This window comes from Netta rufina, assembly GCF_964035555.1.
Source record: "Netta rufina genome assembly, chromosome: 14".
Classification (NCBI taxonomy): domain Eukaryota; kingdom Metazoa; phylum Chordata; class Aves; order Anseriformes; family Anatidae; genus Netta; species Netta rufina.
In genome coordinates this window covers 6,205,082-6,217,107 of record NC_140137.1, presented here as the reverse complement: position 1 = coordinate 6,217,107, position 12,026 = coordinate 6,205,082, and the positions used below count along the sequence as shown (strand labels likewise).

The 12,026-nt window shown below is 35.1% G+C and overlaps 1 protein-coding gene across 1 annotated transcript in view; it reads right to left on the bottom strand.

Moving 5' to 3' along the window:
• Positions 1 to 12,026, bottom strand: part of DOCK2 (dedicator of cytokinesis 2) — a gene marked incomplete at its 5' end in the record, with an annotated part of 189,235 nt that overhangs the window by 26,775 nt on the left and 150,434 nt on the right. Inside the window, 4 exons of the mRNA XM_084295002.1 lie at positions 60 to 150; positions 2,102 to 2,142; positions 3,273 to 3,429; positions 7,773 to 7,858. Of these exons, the coding sequence (XP_084151128.1) occupies positions 60 to 150; positions 2,102 to 2,142; positions 3,273 to 3,429; positions 7,773 to 7,858 (375 nt within the window). The remainder of the gene's footprint in view (positions 1 to 59; positions 151 to 2,101; positions 2,143 to 3,272; positions 3,430 to 7,772; positions 7,859 to 12,026) is intronic.

Sequence of the window (12,026 nt, the reverse complement as noted above, 5' to 3'; positions counted from 1 at the left end):
ATTTGTAAATTTTAAAAATGCAAAAGCTTAATTATATATTGACTTTAGAAAAATCTAACCTTCAAGAGCCATGTATGGAGCAGAAGGGTATAGGCAGCTTCTGTGTAATTCTCACAGTCTAAATGAAGATCTCGTAATTTATACAAATATCTGTTAGAGGAGAGAACAAGAGTTAGTCCAGATAGTAACCTGACTTGAATTCTAAGTATCAAAAATATTCTAGATAACTTCTAGATAATGGAAACCTGAAAGATGTCATGCAGTCACTACCCAAAGGGTCTTCAAGAGTGCTCCGAGAGAGGCTAATGTCTGCACATTTTTTTCAGACTTTTTTGTCCTCTTTGTATACTGAAACATTGTGAAAAAAAGTAGGGGAAAGAGCTAACCTCTTTGTGAGAACTAAGAACTCCACTTCTGGGAGGAAGAAGTGTGCTTTGGCTTGAGGTCTACATCAGACCTCTGTGCCCATTATTTCTGGACTGTTATTGTTATTGTTAGTTTTGGACTCCTCACTACAAAAGTGCTGCTTTTGTGTATAAATATGTATAATAAAGTGCAAGAGGCTGGTGAAGGGACTAGAAAACAAAGACTTACGAGAAGCAGCTGAGGGAACTGGGGTTATTTAGGCTGGACAAAAGAAGGCTGAGGGAACACCTCACTGCTCTCTACAACCACCTGAAAGGAAGCTGTTGGTCTCTTTTTTGAGGTGACAAGTGATAGGACACGAGGCAATGGTGCCTCAAACTGTGACAGAGGATGTTTAAACTGGATATCAGGATGAATTTCTTCACAGAAATGGTGATTAATCATTGGGAAAGGCCGCCCAGGGGAGTGGTGGAGACCCTATCCCTGGGGGTATTTAAGTGATGCCTGGATGTGGCACTAAGGGACATAGTTTAGTGATGGGAATTGGTATGTCAGGTTCATGGTTGGGTTTGATGATCTTCAAGGTCTTTTCCAACCTAGATGATTCTATGATTCAATAATAAAAAGAGCTGCCTTTCACTGTAGCAGTTTTTGATTGCATATAAATACATTGCACGTAAATAGATGAAAGCACAATGGTTAAAAAAATGGTAAAGAATAAAAAAGGAAAATGCACATCGAGAAAGATAAAGCAGGTCCCTGTACAACTTGGCAAGGTGGTAAGGGCAGAATATCTGTTTTATATTGGCAATGTTCTTGATCCCTACAGCAGCATTGCTGCTATCATCCCAACCAATGCCTTCCACGGGACTTAAGACACACCTCTTCCACCAGCCAGATAGGAAAGAAAAAAAAATAATAATAATAACCTTCGCAATACAAGGTGTTACTATTCTCAGTTGTTGATGCCACTTAAAATGTGCCCCCCTCAGCAACGTCCCACAGGGAGCATTGTTTCGTTCCCATCCACTCCAGTTCATAGCTCCATATTTAGCACCTTCAATGCTCATCCCAGCTGGGATTCTGGTCTTTGCACTACAGTAGCTAAGGGGGAGGAGATTGTGCAGATTTTGTAGAATGAACAGAGAGGCAGGAAACTGAGCACTTAAACAGCAAGATATGCTGTAGCTCATGTGCAAAACCCTTGGGGACAGTAAGAGGCTATGTCATGCAAAAAATAATTTGCCAGTATAGCTATAGCTCTTAGAGAAAAATGTTTTACCAGTAATTCTGCATTACATGTGGTGTTGCATATTTAAAGAGACTTGGCAGACTGCACAATTCTAGAGAACTTGTTTTTTCGTGCCCTTCTAAATGTATGATACACCTTCCATCAAACCTCAGGTCTAACTACATTTTCTTTATTTAAAACAATAGACAATGAATGTTGAGTGATTTGGATCAGCTAGAAGTTCATGCCTGGAGAAAAAAATGCTGCCAATGAATACATTTAATGAACACCAAATTGCTGAGGGCCAGACAAAAAATAGATTAAAAATATAAATGAGACCAGGGCTACAACAGAGTCATTGTGGATAGTAAACTACCATTAAGTAACAGAAATTCAAGTACAGTGATAAAATAATAATAATAATATATAATAATAGTATAAGATAATATATAAGAGAACATTATTGCCATCTCCAAAGCAGACCAAACAGAGCAGCAACCATACCTGATATACATCCCTTCACGGTTAATGTCCTTGTAGAAGTTCTAGAGACACAAACATTTAAAAGTTATTTCCTAATCTCTTTTATTAAAGCACAAGATATGAATATTTTGCTGAGGTTTTGCTCTTCTTGCTAATATTAGAGTGCAAGAGACACATTACATACAAACTATCTTAAGCTTAAGCCTGGCACTACTGCTGCTTCAATTAATATTATAATTAGTTATTAGTACTTGTTTTTATTACAAATTAATAATATATGTACACTTCTTCCAGTTCATTAATGAAATCATCAGTGAATGTTTTCGTGTTGGAGAAGAAGATAATATCATTATCCAAAAGCATTAATATAACAAACTACATGCTCTGGCTACCCTTGGTGGCCATGATAGAAGCTGGTATTTATTGATATTTATGCAAGCAACATTATTGTGCAATGTCTGTAAAGGGGCTCATTACAGGTGTAAGTCCGTTTTTATCAGCATAACACTTTAGCATGTATTTGAGGTGCTTGGCTGTGCAAAACATCACAAAGATTGCCTCCTTAAGAATTGCAGAAAGGTATACCACCTTGCACAGTGATTATTAAGGAACTGTGAGTCTGTGCATGTATATATGCATCATGTTCTCTTTTCCACCTTTAAAGCTGATAAATGTTCATTTTCTGCTTAGAGTAAACTTCCTGGTGGAGGAATATCTGTATGTGATGTTCTCACTACGAAATAGTAATAGAACAAAAGATGGGGTGGCCTACAACTAGATAAGAGACTTAAATATCTTCAGCACCTTACTGCAGGTGTATCTTGCATGCTTCTTCCCCAGATTTAAAAAATAGAATTGCTGAGCTGCTAAAGCAGAAAGCAGGTAAGTTCCTTGTGCTGTTCCAAAACTTTATTTTGCAAATACCCACTGTTACACTAAGCCTATCAACAGGTAAACGTGTGTAAGTAGTGGACTTCATTATTTATTCACAGAATAAAAGTGGATGAAACATGCAATATTGAAGAACTGAATGGACATTGCATGTTTATGCATATATCCATGCAAATGAATAAAACAAGTTTGAATCATTATTTGAGCACTGTAGACCAGTCCCTTCTCCACAAAGATTTACTTTCACCTTTGGTGACTGGATTATGAAATTCTCATACAAGAATTACAAGAAAGAACATACCAGCAAGTTTACAGTGCAGCTCATGCGATTGTCCTTGCTTTCATCATTCATCACAGTTCGGTAATCCAGCAGCTTCTCCAGGAGACCTTTAACTAGGTTGACGAAGCTTTCAACCAAGTTAAAAATGCCAGGATACTGACTTGCACACTCTGTAAGACTGCAAACACAAACAAAATGATTTTAGAGTACTGTCAAAATCAGCAGCCCATCAGCTGAAACTATGTTTGGACATGAAGGCAAACATAGAATTAGAGCTACAGCAACTGCAGACTGCATTGTAAATTCCCTTTGCGGGCTGATAATTTAGGCATCCAGAGTCATACAAGATGACATATATGTATTCTTTTTTCCTGTCCAACAATTACTGCAAATTCAAGGCAATACTCACAATTCCAGAATCAAATAAAATTGCACCTGTGGTATAACATGAATTCAGTTCTCTTCAGTGCCATGCTACGGAAATAAACATTAGACTTCACTTTCCTTGGTTATCATGCACAATAAAATACAATCATTTTTTCCTTCTCTTGGTATGGTTATGTGTCAGTAGAAAGTCTGAATCAACAAATTTTAAGTCTAAAAAGACATTCACTAACCAGACCCTACCAAAGCAATTTGCCCTTTAGAAGTAAGCAAAAGCAAACAAAATTTCTGTGGGTTCAAAAATGCAGTTAGTCACCTTTTGATAAAAACTACAGGAAAGTCAGTTTTATACAATATCAGCAGATTCCTACTTACATTAACAAAATATTAGCATATGCTGTTCCTATTAAGTATTGGACTGATTTAAGAGTATATATAATTACAAGTGTAGCTATTGTCCTATATGTGTGTGTGCATATATATATTTATGTATGCACAAAAGTAATTACTTGTATATCAGGCAAATATAATAATACATCAAAATCACCATGCACCTCGTAGGAAAATGGTAGGAACAAGATAGCAATTGTAAAACCCACCCTGAAACTATTCTGTGTGCTAAAGTTGAGCAGTTTCAAGAATATATTATTCATAATTCCTGGCCTCTTAGTTTTTTCTCAATCTGTATGCAAATTCACTTAATAATTTATGATTAATTTTTAAAGAAATACTCAGTTTTTAACTTTCATTATACAATTTTTAGTTTTAATTAATCACAAAAATAAGTTTATACTCCTCAGAATCACATTAACTTTCTTCAGAAACTACATATTCATAATATCTTTGACTGCAAAGAAACCCTCCAAGCTTGGGCCTAGACTGGGGTCTCAGCAAAGTACTCAGTCTCAAAGTTCTCACTCAGAATAAAAACACACCTAATGTTTATTCCTATCCAAAGGAAAAGTCCAAAGGTTGAAAATAGAGTTGTTTTTTTTCCCGAAACAGAGTGTGCGGACATGTGCCTGAAAGAACATTTATATTGTACAAGATGTGAGACATAACGGCTAACCGCTTGAAGAAATAACTGAAATAATTAAATTACCGAAACATGGCTTTTGATATTAAGCATACAGCAAACTTAACTGTGTTTAACTGGATGTTAAATATTAAATGATCTGAAGACTTGACAACCAATAAAATAGGCTGGAGCATGTTAAATGGTATTTGTGGAAAAGAAAGTAAGAAGGCCTCAGATTTATAGAGAAGACTGGAATACTACACAGGATGAATTATTTTATGTATGTACATATTAGAAATGGGATAAAATGCTAACAAGGGCAAGTACAGTAAGTACATTAGTAACTAAAACATGTCAGGATTCGTTATCTGAGCCCGAGAAGAGGTTCAGCACAACTTGCATTCATAAAGCTTGATTTTGATTCTCCTCCATTTCCTGCAATGGGGTAGCCTTGTCTACTGTGCTAATTAACAATGCCTTCTCATCTGTTCCATATTATCCCAGCTCTTCCATGATGTTGTCTGAGACAGCAGAGGACATAATTCTGTCATAGTGCATGCTAGAATTTAGAACTATGTACAACAATAAGGATTGCTGTTTAGATTTCTGCTGACCCTGTTTAATTTGATAGGCATTGGCAAGTTCACAGCAACCAACTAGTGTGGGTAAGTGCTGGTTGCACAGGTAAGCACCAGAATACAGCTATTGGCTCACCTAAATATCTGCATTTAGGTGACAACTGGAACTGTGCACAGTTACAGGAAATTAGTTGATGAAAATGAGACCAAAGGAAAAAATCTGGAGTACAACTTAACTGTGTTAGTTTTAATAGTTAAAATTTTAATAGTTAAAATTTAACTATTCAGTCAGGACAGGCAGATGGGGACAGAGGGCTGAAGAAAGTGTGATGGAAGGAAAATTAAAATGACTGGAGATAACAGGGTCCTACAGCAGACAGGTCACCAGCCTCTGTTTCAACTATCCCTCTACATACATCATTAGAGAACTTCAAGGATGAAACAAAAAATCTGAAGATAATATGAAGTGACATCTTTAGAGTTGGAAATCTTTAAGTGTCTTGATGTATTGTAGAGTGTGAGAGAGTACAGAGAAAAAAATACAGTAAAAATGTTAAAAGGTAAGTCAAAGGGAAAGAAAGGTACCCTGGAAAACCAGGAAGATCAAACGTTATGTAGGATATCTGATGAGACAAATCAACTGCATTGCTGCAAGATGGGGTTTATCTGGATAGGTATTCTCTAGAAAAATAATCGAAAGCGAGAGTAAACTGAAAAGATTGCAAACAATGTTACACAGCTCAGAAAAAGGATCTAATTGTCAAATGTGTCTTATATATGAGAATGAAGGAATATTTTTCTCTTAGCGTGTCTTACATCTCAGTTTGAACACATTCTCCAGCTTTAAGGTAGCGTAGTATTTCAAAACAGCTGTAAAGATTGTAGGAATGTGCAGAAAACATGGTATATAATAAATTGAAATATTGGGGCTGTTAACCCTAAAGAGAAGAGTAAAGGAAACTTGACAGCAACCTTCCATTCTTTTAAAATCTTCTATGAAGAAAAACAGAATAAATGATTCGTTATGTGGATAAAACAAGAAATAACTGGCTTAAACTGAGGCAAGGAAGATTTAGTATACATGTTTGGAAGAAAACTTACTAGCTGCAAGGAAACCTAAGCACTGCAATAAATGCCCACTGTGTCTACTGAATCCCCAGTATTAGAGATGATGAATTGTACTGACAGTTTAGGCAGGCAGCATAGTTCAGCCTTTGTAGCAGTGCAACTGAGAAAACTATCTACTTTCAGGTCTCTTCTAGGTCATACCAAGAGCTAGTCTGAATATTTCCTAAGACTGGTAGCCAAACAGTAAACATTCAAAGATGAAACAACAGTTTATTGCTCTCAGTTTACATAGGCATTGCATAATAGGAAGTGAAAATGACATTTTTAAGACTTCATCTTTCCTTGCTAACATATAAGTTTCAATGAAGTTTTCTGTAGCTTAAGAAGTGTTAGTACTGTTTTCAATCCTGCCTCTCTATACTTCATCAGTCTCATCATAGGAGGGAAGCTAAACTAATCAATATTTAAATGGTGTTTGACTCAAATGGTATTTGATTTAAATGGGGATTCTAATTAGAATATAATTAAATATTATTTACATAGTATTTACACATTAATTGTTCATATAATAGAGTATTTACAAGATTATGTTTTCCTTAAATACAGATTTTTTCTATTGCGGCATACACAGGGATTTCATGCTTCACATGAACTGGGATGCAATTTGCAAAGACTGCTACACCCCCACACAAAAATACAATACATACAAAGTAGCAGGCTGTGAGAGCATCAAAAACACACAGTCAATGCTACAACGTCTATGTCTAGTTTCTGATGTAGCAGAAGTGCTATAGCGTTTTTAAACTTAATAACTAGTTAGGTCATTGGTGCTTGAAAAAGCATGTGAGGAGTTATATTTTTCTCACTGCTACAGTCTGTAAGTCACAAAGCCAAGAACAGTCTCAGAGGTAGGCACAAAGGTACCACCACTGTCCAGCAAATTGCACATGCCCCTGCCTCTAATGAAGACGCAGCTACAATGTGTGAGAATAAAAACGTAGATGGCCAAAACAATGAGGAGGTGCTATATCAGCTTTTAGAACTTCTTCAAAACATTTTTATTAAATCATATCCCTTTACAATACCTAGACATTGAGAAAGCAAGACAGACTGTTCAAAATGCTCTTTTCTTATTATTGTGACATAAAAACAAGGAAGGCTACAATCAAAAATGGGGAAAGTAAAAAGTTTGGATTATCTTTGCTTTGAAGTTGGGTAGAGAAAGTAAAGTCAACTATAATTTCTTCATAACATTGGTGGAATACAAAATACTGAAAAACAATTATGCAAACAGTTTCAATGGGCAAAACTACAATGCAAACCAGGTTTACTGAAACAGTATGCTATTTCTAGTCCCTTGACGGAAAAAAATCTTCTTAGTTTTGACTTCATTATAAAGAAATTCACCAATTTGAGAAGATAGAACAATAAGATAACAAATCCTGAAGACATTCGCTGTCATCCACTACTTACATTGACTCAAACAACTGCATGTAGTGTTCATCTCCACGTCCTCCTTCCACCTCATGGTCCAACTTCAAAATGATTTCATTTTCAAACTAAGAAAGAAAAAAAAAAAACTCAAAACTGAGCAAGTATCTGGAGATGAAACACATTGCAAATTGGTATCAGAAGAATATATTTATGTAGCTATATCAGATATCTGGAAACTAACGGTAACTTGCAAAACTGTTGTTACAAGTATGTATTCAAGTTGTCAGTACTGATGGCTTGGCACCTCTTCAGTGTCATTAACTCCAACAAAATCTCTGGAGAATTTCTAGGTTAGCAATACTCCATTACCTCTTAAATAAACAGAAGTACATGTCAGATTATATTTCAACCCAGCACTTTGCAGGTTCACACTTGAATTACATAAAGGCTTAAAAATGCCATTGTGTTGTTGCGATATGAATATAAAATTATGATTTGTCACTTCAAAGCACTTGCAATACTTTACACACAGGAAATTGCCTTATCATTTTGAAAGGGTTAATCCAATCTAACATGTTCAGATGATATTTGTAATTACTTTTTCAGGCTTTACCATATTTTATGCAGACTGTATTCAAGCCCAGGTAATGAAAACCATAGAAACTACATTACATTCATATAGTGTGTGTGTGTGTTTGTTTTTTCCCCTCTCCAAGTACATTACTAAAACATTAGGATATGCATGCTCAAAAATGTTATTGCAAAGTTATACAGAGATAAAAAAGATGATTTATTTATTTGCTTATTACATATAAAATGAAAAATACCAAGGTATTTTTTATTTGTTTATTTAAAATAATTGATATCAATTGTCAATGTACTGGGAGATGGTTTCAAGAAAAATATACCCCCATTAATACACTCTGGTGTAGACCCATGCATTTTGGACCAAATTACTGGGTGTACTGGCCCACTGGTGTCCTTCAGACATGATCTAAAACAATTCAGAAAAACATGAAGTGCTCCAAAGAACTGATTTTAAAATAACATGTTAACTGTGGAAAACAGAAATACTACATGGCAGAAGATAATTTAGTTCAATAAACTTAGCAAAAAGAAATACTGACATGAAAGTGTTGCATGCTTTAAAATAATGATAATAAAAATAATGATAATAAAATAATGATAATAAAAATCACTAAAAGGCAGTCAGTCCATTTGCATAATTTCTCCCAAGCTTCAAATATTGTCCTGTAAAGAAACTGATATATTTTTGCACCTTCATGCTGGAAACCCAGCACAAATAATAACTATATCACCAAAGGAAATCCCCTTCAAGGCAGAACCATTCTTCTATTAACCAATTTCTAACTGGCTCTAACTACAAAGGGAATACCTTTTATACTCTCTGGTTACCTAAGTTGGTTTGACCTTGTTCTGTGCTTAGCCTTCACTGAATACCTTCATTGCTTCTAAGCCCCTTTTCTGACTTTTCTTTGACTCTTCATTCTTTGACATCTTTTTGGCTTGTTATATTCAAGCCTGAGAATTTATAAAAGCATTTCAAGATTCATCACCTTGATTCATAGGCTGTACTTTCAGCACTGCTGAAAGTCTGCATATACCAATTCACTACACTGCCATTTCATTTGGGTATGCCCTCTGAAAGGAAGTGCAATAGATGGATCTCAACGTCTTACTGCAGCTAAGTCATTCCTTGTTCTTATCCAACTAATTGTATGTTCCGGTATAATATGAGAAATCAACTTGATATAGATTTGTAAAGAAATTGCACAACTGGAGAATAAAAAATTTATAATGTTTTTGAAACACTCCTAAAAACTTGATGTGGCTTTGATTGTCTGTTTTTGATCTTGACACAGTCACCACATCTCATTCCACATCCCCATATTTTACCTAAAATTTTTGAATATCGTATGAATAGATTACTTAGATCTGGCAAATATTATATTCATTTTTTTGTTTCTAATATTTTGTGTAGGTATTGTACATGTTGTATTGTTAAATACAGTGTGTTAAGACAGCAGAAAGGAAGACTGCTCATTTACATTGTCTGTTCTATTGCCCTATGAGTCAACTAGAGATAAAAAAACAAAGATAGCTAGTGCTCTGAGAGTAAACATGCAAGCTCAGATGTGAAATTTCTTCTAAAGATGTAGCACAGGAAAGACAAGAATGCAGAAGAGCACAGATTAGAAGATATTTGAGAGAAGCCATGAGCTCATTTGAAGCAGAAAGCACATCTGAAAAAGGCTTCTCTTGGTACTAAAGAAATTTTTGCGTTCTAGTAAAATTTAGCCTCGGATATAAGAAGCCTTTGGTGTCCTTTCACATAGCATTTTCAAGAAAAATGAGAAAAATCTACCACAAAGTTCTAGACAAGACATTAACCCATCAAGACGCACAGAAAAACAGACAAACAAAAAATTACAAAATTAGAGCTATGTTGAAATCAATCTCTATTGCTCTATGTGGATAAAGAGATAAAAAAAAAGCATTGTGTCAGAGAATTCACTACTGTGCTGACACAGAAAATTATTCAAGAACAAGATTTTTGGCATATAAATAATTCTGTTTTGTCCCAGTATTTCAGTGTAATTGAAAGCTTCGACAGATGAGGATCCAGATCATCCCTTAAGAGAACTGGCAGCTTTTCATGGTAGAGAGAAATGCTATAATGTTTTACATGTGATGCTATCAGATGACCACAATGCTAGATATTTTTCCTCACTTAAATATATCATCATCAAAACATTCAATTCTTGCCAAAGTAGCTAAGCCCAAGGCTTAGCAATCATGATGGCCAAGTATTCCCAGTTTTTTCTCCATAATGTTATGTGTCCTTCATTTTTTGTGTCCTGAGATTCGGTTGAATGGGACCAGCTAATAGCAAAGATCATTTATTTCAGAAAATAATCCAATCAAGTGATTTTGCCCTTAAAATCAAGATGTAAGAAAATGTTAAAATAACACCTTAAAAAAAGAAAGAGACATATAAGCTACATAATATGTAAAAATCTCTACTGGAACATCCTTAGAACTGCCCCTGAGGGCAACATAAGAAAATCCATTCTATTCACATTTATTTTAAAGCTAATGAAAAAGTATTACATCCTCACTACCTATTTACTGTAAAAAATTCTCAGGTTTCCTTTCCTCACAGTATAATCCCATACTGAGACCGTAGAACTAGCAGGATTACTCAACCTGTATTCATCAAAATGACAGCAAGAAGCCATGCATCCAGCCTGAGATCTGCTGGGTCATCCTGATTCTGCAAACTGCTGTGGGGACAGAAGACTGGTTGTTGCTTCTCTCAAGGAGCTTTGAAAGAATGTCTTGAGTAGCCTGACTTCTACATTCATTACACAAAAAGCAAAAAATGAAGAACAGAAAATTAGGCTACACTCCTTTTTTGCTAAGGGTAGTGTGGGGGAAGGAGCAATTTCAACCACTACATATTTATCAGACCAAAGAAAACCAACAAAGTCACAGCTGCAAACATGTGAATCCAAAATTGTGCATACAGTACCCAATGCAGCAACTGATAGATGTGCTTTAAATAGAAATATTTGAACACTTCACAAGGAGTTGATGTGATAACACAAGAACTTGGATACATGCTGTGTAGTACATGCTATATAATGCCACTGACAGACAACTTTGCCAACTCAGCACCACATGTAGCATATTTTGAGATGACTGAGTACAAAAGTAATGTACTTACAAAAGTAATCACGAAAATATGAATATAATCATTTTTAAATGCACTGTTTTATGAAATAGTTAAAATAGTGTGGAAGTCTGAATGAAGAAAGTAGAGGAAGGGGAAAACAGGATATATATTTCTATTTTTTATCAGTGAGATGCTTACATATAAAAAAGGTCATTGCTGAATGTGAATGTATGCAAACCAAACACGCATACTACGCATATGACAAACAGAAATGTTAATAGCAGTATAGAACTAACTCCAGTAGAACTGAGCACCACATAGCCATCCAATATTTCAACAAAGTTTGCAGCAAATATTTAATCTCTGTGGCACACTGAAAAGGAGACAATGCTTCCCAAAATAGTTAATGACTTCAGATCTCAGAGGCTTACTTAAGAGAATTACTTATCATAAGTTTTTCAGAGAAAATTGAAAAATGTTTACTGGAAACAGCAGTATCCTATTCTGATTTTCTGATTTAATCTGATTTAAGTAGAAAAGTATTACTACATTAGTACTCTTTCTGCATTTTTTTTTAAATAGGTGTATCAAATAAG